The 27,605-nt window shown below is 37.7% G+C and overlaps 1 protein-coding gene across 1 annotated transcript; it reads right to left on the reverse strand.

The window, feature by feature from the left end:
• On the reverse strand, positions 1-26,730 carry IP6K3 (inositol hexakisphosphate kinase 3). Its single transcript, XM_007433808.3, has 6 exons — positions 26,615-26,730; positions 19,343-19,741; positions 4,582-4,792; positions 3,797-3,966; positions 2,677-2,852; positions 1-1,443 (listed from the first exon to the last, which is right to left on the reverse strand). The coding sequence occupies exons 2-6, from the start codon at positions 19,536-19,538 to the stop codon at positions 991-993; spliced, it is 1,206 nt and encodes a 401-aa protein (XP_007433870.1). The 5' UTR covers positions 19,539-19,741; positions 26,615-26,730; the 3' UTR covers positions 1-990.
• Positions 26,731-27,605: the final 875 nt, after the last annotated feature.

The following is a 27,605-nucleotide window of genomic DNA, read 5'->3' on the forward strand; positions in this document are numbered from 1 at the left end:
TACACTTTATTTACAGTTTCACATTCTATCTTGTCTGCATATTTCTAAATATATTCTGTATTTACAACACTCAAACAGGTTTTCCATGTGATGTGGGAGCAGTGCTTCTTTATTTACCAGTAATATATCCCAAACTCCTGTAAACATTTTGTGAAGTTTGTTGTAAAGGTTGCCCACATGCACAAAAAATACATACATGCACAGAAATGATGACATAAAATATCTAGATGACTTTTGGGTCTTAAGTGTGATATCTGTGCACCTCTGTTTCAAGATTGTCTTAACTCCTCAGGCAATGTCACTCCAACATGAAGTATCAAGATGTGAATCCCTCCATAACTGCTCTTTCCAGATTTTGCACCCTCTCTGTGCCAAGTCTCTCCTTATTCTTCCATCTACGTCTTGTATTATTTCTCTGAGAATATCTGGTACCTACTGCTTCTGATTGTGGCTCTGATTGTACTTATCCCTTGGAAAATACTTTGGCACACACACTAGCATGGAATACAAAGGAACAAGGAGTTAATTTAAAGTTTTTAAAGTACTGCTGTTTAGTAGCTAAGCTTGTAGAAGAGTGATTGTCCTTCTTAACCCATCAAATTGGATGAATTAAGCTGAATTGTTTTAAGGACCTGCCAGCCTATCTGCATAGCTCTTTTCATAAGCTTGGTAGTTGCTTGTTCCTTGCTAGTCCTGCAAATCTGAATGGTACTTCATTAAAAAAAGTCCTTAACTCTTCAAGTTTTTTTCAAGTATTCTTTTTCGCAAATGACATGAATAGGCAAGAGTAAAATTAGAAAAGAAAATCTTCTAATGGTTCACAATTATGAGGAATTCTGCTCAATCCATAGTGGCATTTGGCATAATTTGAGCTTTCCTTAACAAACTGCCCTTTTTATTGCTGTAGTAGCTGGGACTGCTTCCTACTATCGGCCCAATGTACAGGTTCTGCAGTTTAAAATCATGAATCCTTTTTAAATTCAGCAATTGTCATTCTCCCATGGGTATACTCTGAATAATTTCAATTAAGTTTTCTAGACCAAAAATATAGCCAAGATCTGGTCCCTCATACCTTGAGTCTTTGTGGGTTGTGTGAGCAAAGTCTATCATGCGAACATCAACTTTAGGATGGCTATTTCCATGTGAAGCAGAGCAGCCTATGTTCTGATAATGCCCCTGGGGGTCACTGTTTGAGGACATAGTTTTCTCCAGTCCCTCATAGTTGATGAGAAGTGAGCTAGAGAAGAACCGGTAAGAATTCTGGTTTTTGATGACAGATAGCAGAGTATTCAGCTGAAACAGAATTGGTTCCACAAGGTCTGTTCTAAAACGATTCCCATTGTGAAGGAACTGGCAGAGGGCTTGCTTGAAGCCATCTGGTGAAAGTTTCCGTCCGTAGTACTTATCTTTGCAAATATATTGGACAGTATCTGCCTGGTAAACCTTGAATTAAAAACAATAACAATCTACATTAGCCATCTGTTTTGCAGATTGTAATTTGTTAAGTCATTTTATGTAGCTCCTTCTGAAAGCCTCAATAGTGCATTTTGAATCTGTGCATTAGAAGCTTAATATATTTATCTTCATCTCTGCAAGGCAGAACTATAATGTCCTGCATAGATATGGGAACTGAAGTGTTGAGAAAGTACAAGCTGGGATCAAGGTTTTGCATTCATTTTAAGGCTATTTATTATATTTGTATAGTGTCTTTCTTTTCAAAGTCTCTTTAGCGTATTCTTTCAATAAACCAATGACGTACTTACGCTGAGATAGTTACTGGTTTCCATGTTACCCAGCAACATTCATAGCTACTATATCATCTTTTAAAAAATGTATATGTCAAAGGATTTAATCTAATAGTGCTTGCTGGCAAAATAAATTTACACTCAGGCAATTCTGTTCTGAAATTTTCTTTCAGTTGCAATACTGATAGAAATGACTGCTTTGACTGTTACATGGCTGCAATTATTCAAAGCCATAGGACAGCTTTCTGTTCTCCCACTAAGCAAGAATTCATTTAGTTGATGATTGTCTATGACTTCAGATCATCTGCTAAAGTGTCTCTCTCAATTAAAGTAGGAGGATTAAACTCTAAAATAAAATCTGCAGCTCTAACATGTTTGCTTTATATGAATTGTCCTTATTTTTTCAGTGGCAAAGAAGCTGTGGTAATTGTAATTAGTGTAATTCAGGTCCATTTAAATAATTGGGCATTCCTCTTCTGAGTTGTGGTCTCTAGTCATTGTATATTTGTGTCTCCATACACTTGTTTTTCTTTGATGCCGGATGACATTTTGTTGCTGTTGCTATTAGATTAATAACAGCTACTCTGTGGAGGGCTTGTTACTGATTTTCAACAGCATGTGGTCTAATCTTTTGCCCAGAAGATTTCAGAAATGTATAGGTAACTTTTGCAAATTAGTTTTGAAAAGCTGTAATATTTAGGTCTGAAGAGGTATATTTTACCTTTATTCATCAGATAATGGTCATCAATCAACAAGCATTTCAGATATATTTTGTCTTTCTAAGCACAGACCCAGGCTAAAACAGAGATGCTTGGAGGAAAATCATATTTCAATTTAATTTCTTTCTTTTTTCTCTTTTATTTACAATCACTAAATTCATGGCACTCTTTAATGGTAACACACATAATTTTCAAAATAGATTTCTTCTCACCTGCATGCCACAGATGCGGACTCCGAGGGAGGCTGATGTACTCTGTTCACATTTCCTTATTTGGCGTGCTTTCTTCTCCTCTGATGCATCATCACCATGCTGCCTGGTTCCCATCTTTAAGTCCAGAATGCATGGGTATTTATATTTGGATACAACATTTTCTAGCAACAGAAATTCTGGATGTACTAGTTAAAGAAATCCGTATTTTACTTAGGTTTACTTTGCAGTTCCCATTCATTAGTTTCCCTGTTTAGCTTCTTGTTTCCATTTCAGCATATTTATCCTGGCAAGATTCTTGTGTCTCAGAGCTATCTGTCCATTTTCTATCCCTGGTAAAGGTCAGTGGAATATTTCCTCCTAGAGAGGTCAACAATCAATGCATAAAGGTTGATAGTTTTAATTACAAGGTTGGGCTTTCAGATACGTTCTAGGAGGCGGGTATCATGGGTCATTGAATAGAATTTCTAAGTGCATAGTCTTTATTTTTTTTTTTTGACTGATGTAAATCATAGCTGAAAAGATGTTCAGCACAAATTCAAACTCTGTGGTATCTCTCTGTAACATTGTAGTGGAAATGCAGAATTTTAAATACTGTGGAATCTGGATTATAGGAATGCAAAACTCTTAAGTTGCCACACATCAAATATAAACAGCAAAACTCAAAATATATGAGATGCAAATTTTGTTTCCTGTAAATGACAAAACTTTTCTTATAGGAATATCTAGAAATGGGGTGTATAAACAAGGTTAACACTTTTAATTATTACTATAATAGAGAAACACAGCTGCCTTTCTGATAATTGTTAAATGCTAACTAAATTCAAATCTGCATTTTTTTCCTGTTATAGGCAAATCCAGATCAAAATAGTTGACAGTAAGTCTCATCGAGTTTCATGTGTACATTACTGCAGTTTTGGTCCCATTGAAATCATTGTTTACCTACCGACATGCAATCTAGGCTTAAGATGTAGGTTTTGTCATTATCATATGCACTTAAACATTTGATAAACTGTCCCTTCTATGCTTATATTTATTACAGTACTAGTAGCCCATAAGAAAGTACAAATTATCAATTGTATATGTATATTATAATGCTCAGCTAATTCGGAAAAAAAGATACGATGAAGTTTATTCTCATTGTACTTGGAAGACATGCGGTTTAGATGCTGTTTGTGGCAGTGCAATCCCCAGGGGTTAAAGCGGTTATTTTCTTCTCGGTTCCCATTGGCATCCTCCATAAGTGACGATACATCTTGAAGATCTGTCTGTAGTAGTGTGTTCCCATGGCAGCTAGACACAAAGGAATCTGATTAGCTTATTGTCCAGAAGGAAAAGATGACCATTGTAAGTCTCAGCATATATACTTGTTTCTAAATCCTTGTAATCTCAGCAGGATTTTAGACATAAACTTAAACCCATTTAGTCAGAAGTAAATTTCTGTAAGTCCACAATTCGGATTGCAGCCTGACAGAGCAATTCTATACATTGCTTAGAAGTAAGTCCCACTGAGTTCAGTCTGACTTACTGTCAAGAATGTGGGCGCTAAACTGCAGCATTCATTGTAAATTAGAATGCTACGAATTGTAACCTGCTGGAAACAGAGGTAATACAAGCAGGATTGGGACTGGCAATGGAGGAAAAGGTACAATATAAATAAATCGCTTGTGTGAGATGGGTGGCTATATAAATGTGACATTCACATAAATATAAATCTAACAAATTATTTAAAAATATTCATACTAGGATAGTTTTCTGGCAATTCAAAATGGTTGGATAGCCCTAGAACTCAGTAGTGGGGCAAGGCCCATAGATAAATATGGGATTTTTGTCAGGAATTTAGTGGATGGAAACCAGAAAATTAAGCTTTTTTCTTTTGTATTGCATTGCTGGCTATGGATTGCTTACCTGCTTTCAATGACATTTGTGAGTGGGCTGTGATTCCATTTGACAAATGTGTGGTCATTCTTGCTGGTGTTTGCTTGGTTGAGTTTCTGCCATATTGTCACTGAACACTCCTTTGAGGCATTATCCAAGGAATTCTGGTTATCTATTTGTGGACAGGCTATGAGACTCAGATTTCCCATGCTGTCCTTCTTGAGATATACAGATATTATACCTTTAAGTGGGAAAATGGATTGCATGAATCTCGGAGAACTGATATATAAATTCATATACATAAAATCCCATACAATCTCAGAATTTTTTTTCTAGTTTAACAAATGTTCACTACTAATTTGAGAACCCCACATTCAGAGCAAATAAAAGAAACTGTACTTCATACAAAACACATAATTAAACTATAGAACTGGTTGCCACAAACTGTGGTGATGACTACATCATTAAAAGATCATAAACAAATTCATGGAAAGAAAGGTTAGCAATGACTAGTATTAAGTATGTCTATGTAATGCAGATCCAATAATGGAAATGGCAAGTCTCTTGATACAAATTTCTAGGGAACATAATTAAGAGAATGCTACAGCAATCAAACCTTCTTATGAGTCTCCCATCAAGTTCTGCTGGGTCATTGTAGAAACAAGATGCTGCATTAGATAGCCTATGATCAGATACAGCTGAATTATTTTTATTTGCTTAACATTGATTTCAGACCACATTTATGTGAGACATTGTAGAGGAGTACAGAGATGGCCTTGAAGAAAACTGATTGATTGATTGATTGATTGATTAGGTACCATCAAGTCAGTATCGACTCCTAGCGACCACATAGGTAGATTTTCTCCATCACAATTTGTCCCTAACCTGGTCCTACAGGTCTTTCAATGGTACACACATCACCACTGTAACTGAGTTCATCCACCTTCCTTCTGGTCATCCTATTCTTCTCTTCCCCAGCATTAAAACCTTCTCTAGAGAGCTAGGTCTTTGCATAATGTGTCTCAATAATCTGAGCCTGGGCATTTGTGTCTTGAGTGAGAACTTTGGGTTGATTAATTTGGCGATCCATTTGTTTGTTTTCTTAACTATCCATGGTATCCTCAGGATTCTTTTCCAATACCAAAGTTCAAAAGTGTCAATACTCTTTCTATCCTGCTTCTTCACAGTCCAACTTTTGCTGCCATAGAGAGTCACAGAGAATATCACTGCTTGCACAATTCTGATTTTTGTAGGTATAACATATCATGGCATTTGAATATCTTTTCAAAGGCCTTCATGGCTGCTCTGCCAAGCACTAGCCTGTGGTGTATATTTTGACTGATTGCTCCTTTACTGATGATGGTTGATCCTAAAAGGCAGAAGCCATCTACCACTGTAATATTCTCATTGTCAATTCTAAGGCTGGATTTTGTATCTGTTGTCATTAGTTTGGTCTTCTTTATATTTAATTTTGTCCCATTTTTTTCAGTGTGCTTCAGGACTTTGATTATTAGAAGTTGCAGGATTTGCAAAAATCCTTTGCATTTTTGGCTATCAGAGTAGTGTCATCAATACAGAGCAGGTTATTGATATTTCTTCCTCCAGGTTTAAAACCACATTCATCTTCTTCCAATCCAGCTTCCCTTAATATATATTCAGCATATACTGTACAGTAGATTGAATAAATAAGGGGAAAGTATACAGCTTTGTCTCACCCTTTTGCCAACCTGGAATCAGTCTCTTTACTACATTATGTCTGTGCTGTAGCTTCCTGACTTGTGTATAGGTTTCTCATGAGGATAATGAGATGTTTTGAGATTCCCATTTTTCTAAGCACGTTCCATAGCTTGATGTGACTGATACAATCAAAGGCCTTTCTATAATCAACAAAGTACATTATGACTTCTTTATAGTATTCTTTGGCTTTTTCAGTTATCCAATGTGTATCAGCAATAATATCTCATGTTCCTTGGCTTTTTAAAAAAACCAGTTTAAACTTCTGGCATTTCTTTTTCCATGTAGGGCTTTAATTTGTGTTGGATGATCCTAAGCATTGTTTTGCTAGCAAGTGAAAATAAGGATGTTTTACAACAATTTGCACACTCTATGAAATCTTTTTCTTGTAGTACTGGAATGTGGATTGACAATATGTTTGCCACTGTATCAATTTGCTGGCATAGCTTGGTTAGAACCTTTACTGATTCTTCTTCTGTTGCTTGCCATATTTCTGTGGGTATTCCATCAGTTCCTGTAGCCTCTTGACCTGATAATGACTGGAGTGCTGATCTAATGTCATCTTCTAGTACTAGAGCTTCTTGTAAATAGGGAGTATCTTCTAAAGTTTCTTCGATGTTGACATCTCTACTGTACAGTATTTAAGTACATTCCTTCCATCTTTGTTTGATCTTTGAATCAGTTATGGTCTGTGCATTGGCATCCTTTGTTATACCAATTTGAGGCTGGAACCTCCTTCTGAGTTCAGAGATTTTTTGGAAGACTTTGTTTTTCCATGTCTGTTTCCATCTTCCATATCTTTACAGATGTTGTTGTAATATTGCTTCTTGTCTCTTCTAACAGCTGTCTGAAACTCTTTGCTAAGTTCTTTCCTGAGATTTTTGTTTTTCTTGGCTTGGTTCTTGGTTTCTTCATCTTTGGCCATATCTTTTCAAATTCCTCCTTAATGACTTCTTCAAATTCATTTCTTAGTTCCTCTGGTTCTCTGTCAATGAGGTTCAGGATTTCAAAGTGATTCCTGATGTTCTTGAAAATGCTGGGTGTATGCTCAAAATCATATTGTGGAAACTGGTTTGCTTTCTTCTTCTTTAGCTTAACTTAGCACTTGCATATGAGCAGCTTGTGATCCACAGTCAGCACCTGGCCATATTTTTGGTGCTATAATTGAGCTGCTTTACTTCCTTTTAGCAATAGTATGGTTAATTAGATTCTTATGTACTCCATCTGGTGAAGTCCATGTACACAGGCATCGTTTTGGTTGTGTGAAGACAGTGTTAGCTATGAAGAAATAATTGGAGTGACAGAAATTGATAAGTTGTTTTCCTGCTTCATTTTGGTTTAATACTTGTCACATGTTTTCTTCAACTGCTTTATGTTTTCTATCCAAAGCCACATGAATAGAAAATTTAAAGTGATTAAAGAAAATATGCAGCAACTATTAGGAAAACATGAACTTAGCCCAGGAAAACAGGGATGTGTGAGAAAGAAACTCAAGACTTGACTCTCTTTGATATAAGATATAAATGACTCTCTTTGATATAAGAGGAAGGGAAGAAGAAATGTTGTCAGGCTTTCAAGATTCTGTTATTATAGCCTATATCAGTAAAATAGAGTTCCCAGTATTTTACGTAATGTGTGTTTCCTGACCTGGTTTATCCTGAAGGGCTGAGAGACATTTATTATTTTGGTGTGCTTCCAATCCTTTAAAATATGTGGAGATGTCAACACATGGATGGGGGAAGAATCATTCTCTGTCTCCCATGTTCACATTGATCCAAAATTCCCTACTGTGTGCTCAGGCTGCAGAGTTACAGGAGATTGGCAAGCAAATTAGACATTCTAGTGGCCCAATCCCTGCATCAGAATGTGGGGTGTGTCAAGTTCCCTCCCTAAAGTAGAGAATGAAATATACAAATTAAACTGCAGAGTGGGCAGGTGAGACTGGAATAACCCCCTTTCTTAAAAACTGTCTTCCCTACCCATTTTTTTTTTTAATCTTCAGTATGATTCCCTGCCCTTCAGCTTGGGTAGGGAGAGGAATTTAGAGGAATCTTGGCAAGAAAATGTTGTCTGTATTCTGATAGGATAGCCATCTTCACCAAAAAAGAAGACAGAATTGAACTATAATTTGTGTAAAGTTTTCACAGATTAAGGTATATGTATACTTTAGATAAAAATTTAGAAATAATTACTGTAAATTAAATTGAAATATATTACATCTCACTAAATGCTGGAGAAGACTATGACCAGGTGGCTAGTATACCTGCTCAATCTGTTGCCCAGATAGTAATTGGTAACCGCCCAGAGTCACTCCACAGTGAGCTGGGCAGTGACAAATTTGAAATATAAATAAATAAAATAAATAAAATTGTTGGCTGGAGATTTCAAAATCCTTTATTGTTAAACCAAACTTGGACTACATAGCTCTTTAATTCCAGGATAGACTTCTGTAAAAGAGAAGTTATGGCTATCCTATTCAGCACCCTATTCCTGCATTTCAAATTGATCCCAGTGTCCACTTCACAGGAATTTTGAAGCTATCTGATTACAAGGTACAGATTTACTATTATATACAGTCTTTCCCTTGGGCTTCACTGTTGAGTGGCACGAGAGCATGAGGTGCCTTCCCAGATGAGATAATGATCTCTGGAAATCAAATAGAATCCAAATCAGGCAATGAAAAAGATCGCTTTAAGGTTTGATTTCACCCCAGCATAAATTGGGATTAGGAAGTAGTATGTAGCCTTATTATCTACTCTTAACCTTTCCTTTAGGTATCTACTCTGCTGCTTTACTTGTTCTAAAATAGAACAAGCCCTTTCCCACATTGCCACATATGTGACATTTGAGTAACCTGCCTTGCCCTAAAATAATACCCCATGGAAAGTAGAAGTGGGGGCTGCCAGTTACTCAGAAAGTAGAACTTGTTGTTGAAATATTTTAGAAGAGGATCTTCCAAACAAGAACAAACATGACACAATCAAATTAAAATAGTCCTCTCAGATGTTTTTATCATTTCCCAAGTGCTGAAGGCTCAGAACAGTTCATTGGGTAATGGACTTGTATCATCCTCAATACAGTTTGCTTGGGCAGTAGTTGAAAATTAAGGAGTTGTTTCACCTGTAATGTTGACCATAAACGAAGAAAAATTGTAAAAGTGACTTTCTTAAAAAAAAAACAACCCAAAACTATTCACTAAAAAAAACCCCTGTCCTACTGCAGAATACATAATCTGTACTCTGCAACATAGCAATCATTCAATATGTTTTTTACTTTAAAAAGAGCATCCACATTTTTGTTTGTTACCACAACTCTATATGGAAATAGTGCAAGCAAAAATTATATTCTTTGTCCAAAGGTGAAACAAAAGTAATAAAAAGAAGAAAGGGGGTGATGGAAGAGGCCAGACTTCTTGTACAGATCAGATTATTACCTTGCCCATAAAGATATAGCTTCCTAAGATTTCTAATGAGAGAATAATGCCAAGCATTTTATGGTTCTGATTGAATTGATAGTGCATGAATTTATCTTTGTGGGGAAAAAAAATGTTGCAAACACTTTAAAACTCTAGCATGTTCTCAAAGATACATTCTTTTATCCTTATTCAGTAATGCTCGGCTTCTTAAAAGTTCCATAAAAGCACTCATCTGCAACGTGCAGACAAGTTAAAAACAGAGAGAGAGAGGCTAATACAAGTACTCAATTCTAGGTCTCCTCTCTATGCCTAACAAGTAGTGACCCCTGTTGGTGGACCCCAGGATTGCAGATGGCTGTGGCATCTTTGTTTTTTCACAATCTATCATAGCACAATTACCCAGGCACTCCTGAAAATATTCAGTTCCATCTCTGTCCCGTGCATTCTTTCTTTCCCCAAAGACGGTCATTATTCCAAGGCTAATGAGTATACCATGTTCTCATTAGGTCACCATGTCCTCCCCACAATTAAGGGTTTTCCCCTAAACATTTCATTTCTGCAAAACTTCAGGATCCTCCAGCAGTGTCCACAGGAGAGATATTTCTCTTTTGTGCACACTGGAACCATCTGGGTTACCTACAGGCCTGCTCTGATGTCTGATCTTCAGAAATAGAGAGAATAGTAATCTTTCTGACACTTGCCTTGAACACAGAGTGCCCTATATACTCCGGCTGAGTTCAAACAGTATGCTCAACCACATAGTGCATGTTCGATTTTAGATAGCTTGTTGGGTGAACTAAGCCATTATGGTCTTGAAAACCATGTTCATGGCATAGTATAATATGTGGATCCAGCCAAAATGGCTTAGTCAATAAACTATAATTGAGCAAAACCATGGTTAAATAAACAGCTAACCTGCAAGTCTGTTTCAGTTATGTAATATTTTGTCAGTAAGCTAGGATTTGGGCTTAACGGCTTTTTAAGATATAAAATTGCTGCAATTTCCAAAATGAGACAGATACCCCATAGTGAGAACAAGACAAGTATGTGCCATTATATATCCCAGGGGTTCAGTAGGTAAAGAAATTAATCTTAATGTGCACACTCCAGAAGGTTTCAAAGAACATTTCCCTCCCAGTTGGATAGTGCCACAAGCTTGCAAGCACTGTTTCAACAGAGAATTTGGGGCTGTATGTCTGGATAAGCCTTAGATCTTTACATTCAATTTAGGTCTGCTACTGTTAAAATCACCAGCTGCAGTAGACAAAGAAACTGCAGCTTCTCCCACTGGTTCTTCTATCAATCCTTTCATCCAATCTGCTAAAAAGCAAAATGTGTACAAGGTTGGGGGGGGGGGGGAGTCGGTGAGAAATGAGTGGGAGAAATCAGAGTTATTCAGTCATTTCCTATTTCCTTCTTTCAAAAGGTACAGGACTAATTCTAAGTTGTGACAAGGTAACCCCAATTATGAAAAAACAGTTAATATTTATTCCATGTAATAAACAGTGCTCTGTAATTCTATATTTCAGCCATGCTTCTCCTGTTGACTTAAATGGGGCTCACATGGCTGAGGTGTCAGACAATCTTTGACATATTTATCCCTTTCCCAATAAAGCCTGGTGGAGACACAGTTGCAGCTCATAGTTTCAAATGACATATTACTTTTGGACATGGCTGGAGGATAAGGCATCTTTGACCTTTTGATGACACACCAATGATAGTTGGCCACCTTCTCAAGGATATTCCAGATTCTACTTAGTAAGCATTGCATTTTCAATTCTAGCCCTAACTTCCTCTCGGCTGCGCCAACTGAGAGTCTTATACATAGCATTGCTCTTTTAGGATTAGTCAGGGTCCCCTCAGCAACATGAGCTACTTGAAGTAGTATCTGAATAATTCTGAGTTTTAGACTGGGAAGTCAGGGCAAAGCAAAGTTGCCAACTGACTATTTTTGATCTCTTGCTGTACCTTTTTTTTAAAAAAAAACTGAATACCTTTCACAATATGGAGATAAACATTATATTCTGCTAGGGACTGCAGCCCAAGCTTTTCAAGGGATAGAAGCAAGGGGCAATTAAGAAGGGGACAACTTTAGAACCAACACCAATTGTTAAGATGGTCTATAAACTAAATACCCCCACAGATACCAAATGTAGAAGTTGTGATCGAATATCAAACTTTTTCATTCCAAAAACTGGAATAGACAATTGACATTCTCATTTGTATTAACAACTGACAAGAAATAGTATTTTTATAGCCAATTTCCAAAGATAATTCATACACTAGAAGACTCTAGGAAATGTATCTATCTCTTTAAAATTTAACGGTAAAAAGGTTCCTGCATAGCAGCATCTTCTTACTCTACTAACCTTGTTTTGCCTGTATTTAACATTCATTACATTTTCCTAGCTCAGATGTCTCAAGATGTCCTAAACACCTGTTCTCACCTACTAGGAAACCTGGATGCTGTTCCTTTTCCCATCTGCTTAAACAAGACCAGGGAAAATAAAAGACTGTATCAGAAAGATTGCTCATCCAACACCTGGTGTCTGCATTGCAGTGCTAAATTTTTAAAAATGAAGAAGAAATATCTGAAACAAGGGGTTTTGTGTATCAGAGGGTTTTGGTGTGATAGTGTATCAATTTCACTGTCAGATTTAATCCCTCTAGTCTTTGGATCATATGGCATCAAGGTAGAGTGCTTCATATATTCCTCCTCCTTATGCCAGGCATGCTGAATCAGCTTCCTCTCAACACCTAAAAATGCTTGCTCTGGATGTACCCAAAGAGACAGGAGAAGGCTATTCTGACTCATGAATCAAGCTGTCTATTTTTGTGCTTTGCCCAAAAACAGGGACAGATTCAATCCTGAATTGTCGGGTAGAGAGGCACATCTCATAGCTAAAGCAAAACAATTTTAAAATAACCTAAATTTATGAGCTGGAATAGAACGACAAGTACTGGAAAGGATCCTAAGAACCAGAGCCCAGACTGCGAGTCTTTAAAAGTTTGCAATAAATGCTGGCTTGTTTTATATTAATGCTTTTTTGAAAAGAGGGCAATTCATTTTATTGATCAACTATAAACCAGTAGTTTACCAGAATGCAGCTAATCTGAATGGATTAATGTAAAAGAAGGGCTCCTTCATATGTTCTACGAGATAAGGGAGCCACTTGCCAATTGCTTATCTTGGGGAAAAAAAAACATTTGGAAGTCTCTAATAGGTGAGGGACATCATAAGACCACTTCCTGCATAATTTCTTCTTGACCCAGAGGGTGGTAACTGAGTAGAAAGGAACTAAACAAGCAGACTTCCTCTTGTTGTTCAGGCTTCCAAACTGTATTATTATAGGATGCAATATGGATGAAGGGCTCATGCTGCTGTTGGCTGATGGAAAAAATTCAAAACCTACAACATTAGGACCAAGTGAAATGTTGCAAAGTTATAAGCGTTTGGATATTCCAGGACTGTTCATCAGTTCAGTGAAGAGAGACCACAGAACCAGAAAATTTTCTTATGGAGGGGTTTCCACACTGTGATAAGCTATAATGTAGTTTGGTTTTGAATAACATCTTGGGTACACTTGGTTGCTCTGTTTAGTAAAACGTGAATTTTGGTTTAGCAGTTGTGTTTTTTCAACAGACCATGGCCTATCATTATGTGATAATCTTTCTACTAGCTTACAATATGGTCTGTTCTTTTGTGTAGTGCATATGAATCTCAAAATAACTTGAGATAGCTAAAGGGATGCAATTAGCATATACTAATTTGAAAGATTCAATTAATGGCAACAGTCATTGGAAGGGTTATGCAATTGCCACTTATTCCAAAGAAATGACCATAATATTTTATCCTATGCAGAGAACACAGGAAGTCTCCTGTGCTCCCGTGAAGCCATCTGCAGTCCATTGGGGAAAACTGCAGGCTGGTAAAAACTCTTGGTCACTCCCAAGCTTTTGCCTTCCCCACATTTTAGTGCAGCTTGAAGCATGCTTGCCTGCCATATATGCATCCTCCTAGCACCCTTCTCACAGGAGAGAAAATGGAAGGAATGTGGGCCAGGTGGCTTGTAATCCTTAAAGTAACCTTCATCCTCCTATATGGGGGGGAAAAAACTCTAGGGATAAGACAGTAGAAGTGAAATCCTGATATCATGATTCATATTTGGAAGGTACTATGGATATTATGGAGAAAGTCAGTTAGGTAAAGTGAGAGTTGAGAAAAGCTTGCAAATACAACAGTGTGCCAGACCCCAATTAGTCTGTTGCAGCATAAACAGCCAAGACTCTTGTGCCATCAACATAAGCAGTATATGACTGTAGAATCCATCAACATATGCAACGTAGTTTTAGTATATTTGCTTCTGCAGCGCTCAAATCTGCTCAGTTATGTACATGGCAACAGTAGCCAGAAGAGAATATTTACAGCAGGTATCATGTTAGAAACATCTCAGCAATTCTTAGAAGCTGTTTTGCTGTGAGTCTCTAAAGCTCTGCTCCTGGGTGTGTATTTTTAAATGAATAGGCACATTTATTTACTGCTATGTGCAATATAAACCTGAACAAAACCTGGCTGAAAATAAGTCTCATCTCATAGTGAGCATTAAACTAGACAAGCAATTTGGGGAGAGAAGATGTTGCACAAAGGAAAGCATTTGGTTCAAGGTTGTCTAATTTGAATTGAAATTAATAAAAATACTGTTTTCTCTGGAAGTGGCCTTCTGAAATAGTACTAGCTGGTATTAGACTTAAGTGGTAGTAGCTGGCAAAGTTGTGCGATGTGACATCATTACATAATGGTTCCTAAACTACCACAAAACCTTCAGGATTTATAAATATATGCAACTCTATAAAAATGTCTAACTCTATAACTCCACTGTGAATCCTTGCCAAAAAGGATAGAGCTATTTCTGGTGACGTCTAGCCTGACCTTTTGTTTTCTAGGAAAGTGTTCAGATTCTTTCAAAGGTGATGTCTAAGGATATGTTGATAGCAAGCCAGATGCGCTCGCGCTCTCTCTCTCTCTCTCTCTCTCTCTCTCTCTCTCTCTCTTTCTTTTGGTGTGGCATGCCCTAAGAAATTGTGGGGGAATAATTAGTAAAATTTGTATTTCATTCTAGTATTCCTAATTAGGAATTCCACATTCTTATTTTACATGTTAATTTTTCCACAACCATGTAATATCCTTCATGAACCGTATGTCAAGTGATAGGGAAGAGTCTGATTTCCAGCACTGCCGGGTACCAGCAGCGTAATTAACAAGAATGTAGTAAAGTACACAGACCCCAAAGGTGTTCATGATACTTAATATTCTTTGATGAATTTTATTAAGGATAACATTCCTTAGGACTATAGAATCAAATGTGTACTCTAATAATCTTATTAAGTTTGTTGAACATCTCTTTTTTGAGTTGTTTTATTGGTTTCTTTCAATAAGTTAATTAAAATAAATTAGGAAGACCCTAAAAAAAAGTAAAAAATAAACTAATTAGGAATTCCACTGCCAAGCTTGTAGGAAAACTAGATCCTCATTATAAAGGTATTAAATTTACATCCATGTTCCAGAGAATATCTGAAACAAAATTATGACAAACTGTTCTTTCATATTTGTAGTTTCAAACAGCTGCCTGAAGAAGCATTCTAGTTCCCAACCAACCTATTTGTTGGGAAGCTATTTGTTGTTAGCACTCCAGCCTGCCATTTGAAGCAGCAGGCTGGGTATTCCTGTGTGAAATTTACTCTTGTGAAAGTACTTCAGCCTATTTAAAGTGGAAGCACTTTATGAAAATTCCTGGGGTGGTTTCTGCAGACATGAAATGCCTTCTTGCTAAAAGTAAGAAAGCCATATCCTGAAACAAGGAAAAAGGGGGGTCTTGTTCCTTTTTTGCCCACCAAAAAATTGTTGCCTGTGAGTGTAATCATGACAAGGATATCTTTGAATGCATTTCACATGATATATCTGTGCAACATTCATATAATGGAGCTGTTGATTAATAAAACTTGCAAAACATGCCTGGGTGAATTTATCTACCATTGGGCAAAACCTTTCTGGGACACTAGTGGCCAGCAAAAAAAAAAAAAAAAGAACAGCCAGACAAAGAAAGAAGACAGGAAGAAAAATGCTAATTTTTATAGATTAGGCCTACCATATCTAAGCTGCAAAAATTCAGATAACCATTAGATGATAGGGAAAAAAACATTTTTTGGTATGTTTTTGTTGCCATCTAGAATCTCATCTGGACTCCTACAGCATTGCTACAGAGGCCTGGCATTTCAGACAGCTTTTTGATGGGAGCAAGCACTTGTGAAAAGACTTCAGGTTTCATTGCTTTTTCTGCACAATTGTGGAGAGGGAGAGATTATTTTTGTGAATACAAAGAATGCCCCTAAAGTATGCACTGTTTTTCAAGGAAAAATGAGCCACCATGATGGTTTCATGTTAATGGTAAGAGAATGAACTAAGAGATGTGGGAAGCAGCAATTGTATATTCTAGTGAGTGCAGACAAGAACTCTTAAAATGCAGGCACTCTTTTAAAACAGCTCTCTGCTGGAAAAATGCCAGCCCAGCCCCAGGGGGACAATTTTATGTTTAAATCTTGCCTCTTAGAAAGAAATGGGCTGGGAGGGGCTTTAATTAGGTCAGCCCGTCTTCCACTGCTTCACAGCCAGGGCAGAATGAACAATGGCTGAGGCAATGTGCATTCTGAATATATTAAAAATTGGAGAGAATGGGAGAATATTTTTGGTTGAAGCAGCGATATTTCTTATTACATAATTCATACTGATGTTTTTGTTCCCTATACCATTTTGAAAATTATTGACTGCAAGCTCTTTTTATATCTCAAAATGAGGTTTTCTTTTACACAGATGGACTTGTTCCAAGCTCTGGGTTTGCATGAATTGAACTTAGCAAAATTATGCAAAATTCCACTGTTGGTTTGAAGTGACGTGTGTTTAGATTATGGGTTTATTGACCTGGTTTGTACTTTTCAATTTATGTTTTGTTTTCCAGACCTTACAGGCTGTTAAGTAGCCAGGGTGCTAGCATGGCTTCAGCAAAATGTAAAACTGATATAATGAGAAGTGTTTCTGGAGAATGTATTAATATCTGGATAGGCACTTTCAGATACCCTGATTCCCAGTCATAACAAACTTAAAGGTCCATCAGGCTGGCATAAGACATTTTTCTACCTTACTTTGTGCATGGACACTGACCAGATTGGCAGCTGAGTCGTACATTGGCAACGAAGTTCAGACTAGCAGTTTAGGCCTAGAAATGGAACATGAGCTGGAGAGGTTGGAGAACTGGCTTAACACACTCATAACCCTGAGTTTTGGCAATCTTAGTGCTATATTCTGCTCAAGCTTGAATGTATGAATAGACTTTAAATGCAGCCCCCTACATAATACATTGCAATCATCCAAATAATTCCCATGCAATGGATCCATCCCAGCCTCCACTATTTTAAAGCTTGTTTGTACTCTGTTTCTCTGTTATTTGTATCCTACCTTTTCTCTAAGAAACCTTTGACAGAATGCAAAGAGATCTTCTCACAGTCTTCCTGATAAAAGACACTTGTGGCTGAGAGATGATGAAATCCTGGAGCATGTGCTACTTTGGAGCTTCAGCTCCAGATATCGGTGTCAAAATTAGGTAAGATGTCCGGACTGGTATTGTGTATCTGATCGCCCAGCAATTCACTTTATGGTGTACCTTCTCATACCAGGAAATGGGCAAGGATGAATATCATCTGATTAAGTTGTTTAAAGCTTATTATCTTTTTGTTTGCCACCTAAACCCCCCCCCCATGCTTTTATTTATAAGTCCCTGAATATTGGCTCATCTTTCTAAGACAACTGGAAGCCCCACAACATCAAAGGGATATACAAGAGTGGTTCCAGTCCAAGATCATCATACCCCTTACATATGGAAGGGGTGATGATCAAAACCAGAGGGGGAACTTTTATTTATTTATTTATTTTATATGTCAAATTTATATCACCACCCAACTCCCCCACAAGGAGGGACTCTCGGCGGTTAAACTTCTCTGCAATTTGAGTCCTTCCCAGCCAAGTTTTTACAGTAATTAATAACATAATTTAAAACAAATCAAACTATAGAAAATAATAACCTATGGAAAAATACTTCTTTTTTTGGTTGCAGTTGGAGAGAGATTTTGCCCTCCCTGCCCCCCCACCCAAAATCCTATCCTAGTCAGCTTTGGGCTTGGGTTTTTTTGTTTTCAGTCTAGGAGGCAACATCTCATTATGGGAGGTATAATGTGCACAGATGGTCTTCTTAAATGGAAACAAAACATTACAAAGTCCAAATGGACTAACTTACAAACACATATCACTGCTGCTGAAATATCTGCAGCATCACTGGAAAAAACTCTTAAATAAGGGGACTTTGGAGATCTTGTCTATCAGTATTAAATTGGCTTCTTCTCCTATTTCTGTGTATTGGAAAAGAACTTTAGCTATTGCTTTTGTTTTCCCTTTTTCTGATGGGTATTCAATGTTTTTAACATCCCACCCCCAAGTTGTGGATGTAAAAATGGTAAAGCATTCTAACCATCTGGGATTGCAATCTCAACAGCAACTAGCTTTTAACCGCCATGAGTTTGTTCATCTGATGCAATAGCTAACATTAAAGCAACATTGGCTGCATCCTGACTGATAGGCAGTAAAGTTTACACACACACACACACACACACACACACATATATATATATATATATATATCCAACCTCACCAAAATCAAATGAGAATTGTCAGTATCAAACCTTATCCCAAAATAACTTCCATGCAATTATTTCCAGGGCTGACAATTGGACAACAGGATCCATGGTATCATCTGTCATTTCAAATATCAAAGAAGCAATTTATTCCCTCACTTTCAACATCATTTAAAAGACTCACTTTACATCTGTAAATGAGTAAAACCACACAATGTGGGATTTTTCTTCTGTTTTCTTAGTCTGCACAAGCCTTACTTATTAGGAAGGTAGATTATCTAAACATTGCCATGTGCCATCTTCCATCATATATTCATTTTTCCCTGCATATAACATGTTTTAGCTTTATATTTGCAGGGTTTTAGACACAGTTCCACTGAAACTTGGAAGATGTGAGGCACTCTCATAACAATGTGTAGATAGAAATATGAAAAAAAGGACAAATGCTGTCTGGACTGTCCATAAAATTTGGTGACCAAGGCAGAGCAATTGCTTCCAGTGAGGCTTTTATGGGGCAACCTGAATCTCAAGATCACCTTGCCTTACAAATACCAAGAAAGACACAACAATCCCTTTCTTGCTCTTGTCTCAAGTTTCATTCTTTCCTTTCATAAGCTGCCAACAACTGGCCTGTATATTTTTAATGGTTTTGGACAATATATCATTTCTCTGTGTGACAAGATCTAGTAACTAACTATAGGTGATGAGGCCTATTGCCTTCACTTCCCTCTCGGCAACTGGAGAAGAGGGGGTATTCCAGATAAAATATAAGCATCATTCACTAAGCACACACCCTTAACCTCTCACTATTAACCTTGCAACATGATCTTTATTATATTTATTCAGAATCTACTGGCCTTTATTTCCAAATGGGTACATTCAAGATTCGAATCTTAGCCCTACCTTTGTAATGAGGAGTGAACTGTTTCATTGCTGTTGGAAGAGATTCATAGAACCATTGCTCCTGGGAGACAAGGGGCTTGCAGACAGTGCAGTCATCATACTTCATCATGCTCATATGTCCTCCAACCTGGTGGATGAATGGTTCCAGCAGGATTCCTTTCCTAGTTTCCCCCATATCCAGATTATTCTGCACCATGATGTATTCAGAGGTCCTGGAGTTCTCTGTAGGATGTTGCTGGGTCTCAAATGAAGGAACCACCCTCTAACTAGGATCAGAAGATGGCTTGATTTTTTTTTTTTTTTGCCAGCAAGTGAACTCAGCTTTAAAGCATGTATGCCTCCTGGCAGTTTAGTAATCCTTCCAGAACTTTTCTGCACCCTGGAGGATAAATTCAGTAGCTGAGGGGAAGAGAAAAAAAGCAAACAGTGTCATTCCTCCTCCTGTAATACATACTTATCCACTTGCCATTGTTACAACATAAAACATTTAGTACCTGGTCCATAACTTTGCATATGTTAACTGGGTGACTTCCTAACTTAGGGGAAAGGGTGCAGTATTGTCTGGGGTTCCAGGTCTGAAAGACTAAAATGGATCCTACTTAGATTGCGTTGTTAGCAGTGGCTGAGTAAAGAGATGACGAAAGTTAAACTAGATGAGCTATCAGGTTAAGAGAGCTTCTCTGACAGCAGCCTACTCAGACATTCCTACAGCCATCTAACATTAACTTATTAATATGGGACTCCTTCTCTCTCCTTGTTAAAGAGGAACCAGGTTGAGGAAAAAAAAAATAATTTGTTTACAGGGAGCTGCTCCCAAATGGCTTTTCAAACTTCATTCATGGAGTCCAAGAGCAGAATGTTCCCTACCAAGGTTATTAATATTGCTCTGTGAATAGTAGTCTCTGGGCTTTAACAATATGGTGTTAGCAAAAGAGATGTTCACCCTTCCCTCAGGGAATCATTTTACCATCACACTACCCATCTTTCCAAAAGACACTTCAGGTCAGGACATTCCCTATTTCAGCACTAGGACATGGGGAAGGGCTTGCTTTCTTCCCGCCCCTCCTGAAGTCACATCAGGGCATTTTAATTTTTTTTTCTTTTGTGAATTCAAAATAAATTAATTGTATGTCTTGATGTGACTTCAGGGGAAAGGAAGAAAAAAAACCCTATAGTTGTACCTCCATGTTGACAGATGTAAAACATCCTGACCTGATGGTTTCTTTAAAAAAGATAGAAGGGGAGGAGGTGGGTTTTGACCACTCCTCACTTCCTGCAGCTCACTTTCCAAAGAGTCAGGATTCATCTCTTACCCTGTCTGTGCATACCATAGATATTCCCAACAATTCCTTTGGGACTGACAACCTACTCAATTCTGGCAGAATTCCTCACTTTTGCACACATCACAATACAAAGACTGAGTTGACGTTTCCCATTAGGTCATAATGTAGTTTTCTGGACCATGGCTCACAGAGATGGCTGTGGCCTACTCAACAAACTAAAGAAGGTTTAGTGCAATATGTGAACCCAGTTATAGTTATGCAATAGGTCAAGGTGTCTTTAACATAAAGTTGGTGCCATAAGAAACATTGCATTGTTATCTTTCAAGGTACATTCAGTACCTAAGGTATAGCTCATAGATACTATGAACTTACCATACATATATTGTGATTTTTATGGCTGAGGATGGTAGGTATTAAAGAATGGGAGATACCCCATTCTAACATGACCTGCCTTGTACCTGTTTCTGGATAGAACTCTGGGGAAGATCAGTAGAGCCAGGTAGGACCATGGCACCTGCATCTTCATCTGGCCCAGGGTCTGGAATAGCAGCAGTATGTCTTTTGGTTCCATACTTTCATTGATTCATTGCAGGATGGATAGCCTGCAGGCTGTTTCCAAGCCTATTTATCATTGTCCCCAGATTTAGGATTATGGCACTGAAATTTGACAGTAAACCGCTGAGCAAAAACATTATGTCTCCTGCCAATTTTCAGTGGGAAACTCTTTATACAAAAAGTGGTGTATTAGTCTCAGTAGGTTTATACACCCAGAAATCTGTAAAATACAAACAGGAAACAGACAACACCCCACCTCCCCTTACATCTCTGCTCCTTCCAATAACATTATTATGTCACTACTCTGCCTGCATATTATTTGGCCACCAAAATAATCAAGAGAGATGCAGGTAAGACTTAGAGGAACACATGGCAAAGAGTATTAAGACAAAAATCTTCAGGTTATTTGGAATATGAAACTGGTTAGAATGATAGTTGGCAATTGGAGCATTATGGGAGTGCCAAAGGGGAATAGCAGAGAAACTGAATGGAAGTCTTTATTTCGCTCTTCACTGTGAAAGATGTAGAACAGATGCTTGTGCCTCAGCTGGGTTTTCCCAGAGGAAAGCTGGACAATGGTACTAATAGTCATAATGAGAGATTATGTTATAAATCAAATGGACAAATTAAAGATAAATAAATTCCAGGGGCAGACAGAACTCACTCAAGCACGCAAGAATTCTTAAAGAACTTAAATATGAAATTGTTGACCTTTTCACAAAAATATGCAATTTGTCTTCAACATTGGCATCTGTTACCAAGGCCTGAAACAGTCTATGTGACCTAAGTTTTTGAAAAGAGATTTATGAGTGATAAGGGAAACTATAAGCCGGTTATCCTAACATCTATTTTAAGGAAAGTAGTTTAAAGTATTGTTAAAGAGAAAATGAGCAAACATAGCAGCCTTGCTGAAAAGAAACCAATATGGGTTCTGCAAAAGTAAGTCTTGTTTTGCTCATCTTCTAGACTTTTTTTTTGAGGGCATCAATAAGCATATAGCAAGGTGTTATTGTATGCTTAGATTTTCAAAAACCATCTGACGAAATCCCTCACCAAAGCAAACTCAGTTGTCATGGAATAAAAGGAGAGGTGCCATCATGGCTTGGCATTTGGATTAAAAAAGCAGGAAACAAGAGAGTAGGAATAAATAGGTAACACTGGTGAGATGCGCATAGTGGAACTGGTGCTTTTAAACTTGTATATAAATTGTGAAGAGCTTTGAAAGGAAGTCTCCAAGCTTGGTGACTGGGCATCAAAATGGCAAATGCAATTCAGGATAAACAAGAGTAAAGTGATGCATTGTGGGACAAAAAAGCTCCCATATATACATTAATGGGTACTGAGCTGGCAGTGCCTAATTAGGAAAGGAATTTCACAGTCAGGATGGATAGCATGATTGAAAATGTCAACCACATGCAGCTGCTGTAAAAAAGGCAAATTCCATGCTTGGAATCTTCAGAAGGGGATTGAAAATAGAATTGCCAATATAATACTGCTCTTAAATAACACCGAGGTGAAATAATGCTTGGAGTATTGTGTACCAGACCTATGAGGCATTATGTTTTCAGTTTGGAAGACAAGAGATAAACATCATCCAAATGTTAGAAAAAATGATGACTTTAGCTAGCAGAGAACAAGGATGTATGCAGTTGATTCTGGATATGTGCTGCAGGGTGGCTTTTTACTAAGAGTATTTAAATGGTGTCTTTGCAAGCTTGCAAGTGTTTTACATTAAACTTTAATTTAAGCACAAACTGGAAGAAAGTTCAATTAGAATCAAGGCAAGTGGTTTCCAAGTAAATGTGCCTTTTCAACATTTCATAACTTTTTTTTTTTTAAAGGTTTTGCTCTCCTTACAGGTGGCCACATGCAGACTGGGGCAAGTTTTCTACAACTAAGAAGAAAATAGTATTTATTATAGCACTCTCTGCTAACAACAGTAAAAGAGGCGGGAGTCCTTTCTTAACAATGGACATTCTAATCCTTCTACTGCACAAAATTCTTGTTCTTCATTCCTGTCCTCATAGAGACTAAGGATAGACTAGAAACTATTATATGAAACAAATACTGTATGCAAACTTGTCCTCAATTCTATTAAATGGTAGCAGTTCATTTGGCCATAAGTAACAATGTAAGTGGCTTAACTATTTTATACATGGCAATGGGCCTAAGCGTGCAACTTTTAAAAAAAGAGCTGGGATCTGTATGTGTGCAATTTCCAAACCTCATTGATTGAATCAGTGACTAGCACTTATAGGAAGCTAATGAACCTGCTTAGCTTCTTCCTTTTGTCCAGTGTGTGCTCTTCTACAGGCTACAGGACTGATTTCTGCTAATAAATTCAGATAAATAATAATTTGTTTTTCAGGCAAGGAGAACCAGTACTATCCTTTCACAACCTATACAAACTGCCTATATGGATTGTGAATGTATTAAGGACACTCTCTTTAGAACAAGACTGTCCACTGCGTAATTTGTCTGTTGTGGATGTGCTAAACATGATACTAGCACTCAGTATTGCAAGATGGTTAATTTTAATACAAACATTGCAAACAAATGGTGCTATTTCAGAATGAAGCAAGACTGATGGTCAGAAGTGGCCACTCACTGACCATTGCATTCGAAGGCAAAAGCAGAATTATAATCCAGGAAGCTGCAAAGTAATTTTATCTGGCTTAGGGGTCAGACGTAATTACCACTGTAGTCAGATTTTTAGAAAATATTATTCCCAAGAGTAACTTTAACTGGACTGTTACACATTCACATTCCTTCCCCAAAAAGCTCCAATATTCAAGAGCACGCAGAGTAACACTGAGAAAAGGAAACCAAGCTCCAGCTCCAAAGGTCTAAAAATAGTTGACTGGTGCAATCTGCTTACTTTTTCCTTTGTGCAATTCAGTTTCCCATTACAGCCACAGAGTTATATATACACATAAGTCTCCCTGTTGATTTATACCTGCATTACTTAATGTCTGATCAACAGCTGCTTGTAGATATGGGGGAAAATGCTTAATTTTAGTAGACTCTTTACATATTTCCATGTGGCTGTTTCATGCATGATGACTAGATACTGCATTACCCCTCAGTGTATTTCTAAATCTGCTTTTACTCCTCTTCCCTCATCTAAAAGAATAACTATCCTTGGTGACAAGAGCATTGCAAATGAAAAGCTCCATTCTCTGCAAGGAGCCAGGTTTCAGCACCAATGCCATAAATCCTTGTTTGCACAAACCCTGAGCCCTTTTAATCTTGCATTTCCTTTCCTGAAAGAATATGATGTTCATAAAGTTTATAGCTAGTCCCAGCATCCCTCATGTACATGAAACAAAGAAAGATACCATTTGTTTCACTGAAAGATTTATATGACTGCTTTGCAAAGCCGGAGGATTGCAGAAAAGATGGGAGTCACATTTTCCTGGATTGATTGGCCACTAAAACGCTCTGTCTCTTGCCAGGGCTTTTGGAATAATGGGGGTGAGATGAGGTGTGCATGGCTGCACTAGTGCCTGATGTGCACTTAGTAACTATTTTATAGCTATCTTTTGCTATTTCCTTTTAATTATGTTTTTTATAAAAGGTACAAGCCACAACTTTTCTAAGTTTGGATTCTAGGATAGTATGCATCAGATATAAATATTTAGTGCAATAATTATATATCAGAAAGATTTAGTCAGAATACATATTTGGCTAAGCCCAGCCAGGTGGAAGCAGCTAGCCAACTTTGGCTGTACATGAAAAGCTAAACAGAATCAAATTTGGTTAGCATTTGGATGGGAGACCACAAGGAAGTCCCAGGGTAATAAGATAGATGGGGAAGTAAAAAACAAGAACAAACATCCTGGAAGAAAGCTATAGCAAACCACTTTTGTTGCCAAAAAACTACACGGATGAGTCTATGTAGTCACCAGGAATCAAGCTTGACAAAGGAGAGATTTAACAGGGTGTGGCTCTAAATCTTATTTCCCTGTGAATACTTGTTTAAGCCATCTTTCAGCCAGGTAAAAGCATCTGGCTTTTAATATTTTCCTTGCAGTGTAGATTTGGGCCAATTCTTTCCAGAACAAACCCAGTTGAATCAAAGAATATTCTGGAAATCTGCTTCTGATTCAGAAACGCAAATACAGTAAGTGGCTTCTCCCAACCCTGAAGAGGTTGAGCACATGGCCTAGAATGAACTGGAAGATGACCCTTATGTAGGAGGTGTCCAGGGAGAAGGCAAGCCTGTGGTCCTTTCTCTATTGTCTTCAGGAATGCTTTTATTAAAGCAAGCTGTGGTCTGAATGGTGGCATCATACCCAAGCACAATAGATGAGGACACAGATGAGGCAAAGGGAATTTCTAGGAGCAGATAAGAACTTTGAACTTCATGATAAATTTCAAAAAATAAAAATAAAATATACTTCTCTCTACTGCTCAAACATACATTCCTCTGAAGCTGAACCCATGGGTAGTACCAGTGTTCATTTTCAAATAAGCATGCTTATCATTTTAGATATTTATTTATTTATTAAGCTCCTTACACTGCCAACTCCTGAAGTCTCTCTGTGGTTTACATTTGCAGCTGTGTTTTAATTTCTCACCAATGATTTTGTCAAAGCAGGGAAGCAGGAGTGAAGAAACCACATTTGCAAAGGTTCTCTGCTCTTTACTCACCTCTAGCAGCTCATCTGTGTGAAATATTTGGGTAGGACTATGAGACTAATGTATACTCTTCTTGCTAATTGTTTCAGATTTATATTGGCTGACCAGTGGGAGCTTTTTCCTGTAATGTATCAAGTCCCATTTGATTTCAAAGGCTATGACTATTTTACTAGGTTTATCAAAAAACATTTAAAAGGGATGGTCAAACCCTTTCCAAAATGACTTCATTCAGGAAAGGTTAGTGTTTTAATGGAATAAGCTGACTGCTGACTATAAAATAATAATTCATTTCCTCTCTATGCTTACAGCAACATTCAGGTCAGGATCTGGAAAGGAAAAAACCTACAACCACAGGAGACACTGAGTTTTGTACTTATCCAAAGCAGTTCTTCTGTAGTCTCTTGGCTTTTTCAATCATGTCCTTCCAGATGTGCTGGACTTCAGCTACCTTAATTACCATTTCTAGCCAGTTGAATCAGCTACGAGAGCTCAAGTTTTGAAAATCAGCTCATTGGGGAAAATTGATTTAGCAAATCCTAAAGGCTGGCTAGTTATCTTAATTAGTTTATAATATAAATCATAACATTTTACACAGCTGTCTCTACAGAGAATTTATTGTTCAGGCCTTTGGTTTAATTTCTTCTCTCATCCTGCTCCTTCCTGATCTAAATGGAAAAGGTATACCCCAGTTTAAAGATCAGTCCCAACAGACTATGTTTTCAGAATCAAATGGAGAGTTTTCCTTAGAGTTTAAAATAATGATGAATACAGACCAATCCCATTAAAAACTCACCTAGCTGCTCCTTTGTTAACAGTCATCGCATGCATGGATCACAGTGGTTTTGTGAATATCTGACAGTCAGCAGGAATGTAAATCCGCTTGGTTGCTTTGCAGCACTGCAGTCTTGCTAGGTTGTGTAGCCTTAGTGTGAGAGTTGGGAGTAGGAGAGGAAAAAGAGTTGGAATATGGACCATCAGCTGACCTTCTTAGACATTCTTGGCTGGCATGTGTTATGTCCAGCCAACAGCTGATGCAATTGGACTGTAGGGGGTTAAATGGAGACACTAGGAAAGGGAAAAACACCTATGTGACATTGAGGGGAATAAAACTGTGACTGTGAGCTGCCTCATCCATTTTGCTTTCTCAGTGCAAACCAAAGGTCCATTGAATCAGTGCATGAGAATCCATGACAGTCCATGTGTGCTCCTTTTTCACAGCAAGTAGCACCACCTCCCCTGCTTTTGAAATAGCTTAAGCATGATCAGACTTGGTTAGTATTGGAAGGGAGACCACTAGGAAATCCCTAGGCTGTAGGCTATACTGGGAAATAAAGAAACAAAAGCAAACAAACAAAACAAAGGAAATGCCTGAAAAAAAGGCAGTGGCAACCCCCTTCTGTGTTGTTATCAGGAAAATGATACAAATGCATCCACATAGCAATCAGGAGGCCTCCCCCCACCATACCTTTTCTTCCACTGAAAAGCTCGAAACAGTCCTGAGTTGATTAATGTCACAAGGAGAGAATAACACTTAGACGCTATTTGTAAAATCCCAAATAGCACTGTCAGATGTAAGAGAGCTTGCAGAATTTTACGAGGAGTCTGGCTGCTATGGTCCTCCATTTGTAATTTTCTTGTGTTTTTCCATCACTTCTCTCTATTTCTCTCTCTCGAAAAATCCATTAAGGAGAAAAGATGTAATTGCTTCATGGTGCCTTTTAGTTAGTAGCGATAAGAAGTGATCCCCCACCCCACCTTTATTCACGTTTGCAGGTATTCCTCAG

This window comes from Python bivittatus, unplaced genomic scaffold (genome assembly GCF_059951505.1).
Source record: "Python bivittatus isolate LINGU-HERP-01145 unplaced genomic scaffold, Pbiv_v1 ctg000700_np1212, whole genome shotgun sequence".
NCBI classification, from domain to species: Eukaryota; Metazoa; Chordata; class Lepidosauria; order Squamata; family Pythonidae; genus Python; species Python bivittatus.

Excerpts from the sequence above, each read along its gene's own strand:
- IP6K3 (XM_007433808.3), bottom strand. The coding sequence starts at position 19,538 with ATGGTGCAGAATAATCTGGATATGGGGGAAACTAGGAAAGGAATCCTG. Across the intron at positions 4,793-19,342 it reads GTTCACTCCTCATTACAAAG|GTATAATATCTGTATATCTC; the intron begins GTAGGGCTAAGA and ends TCCCACTTAAAG. Across the intron at positions 3,967-4,581 it reads ACAAATGTCATTGAAAGCAG|CTGCCATGGGAACACACTAC; the intron begins GTAAGCAATCCA and ends CTTTGTGTCTAG.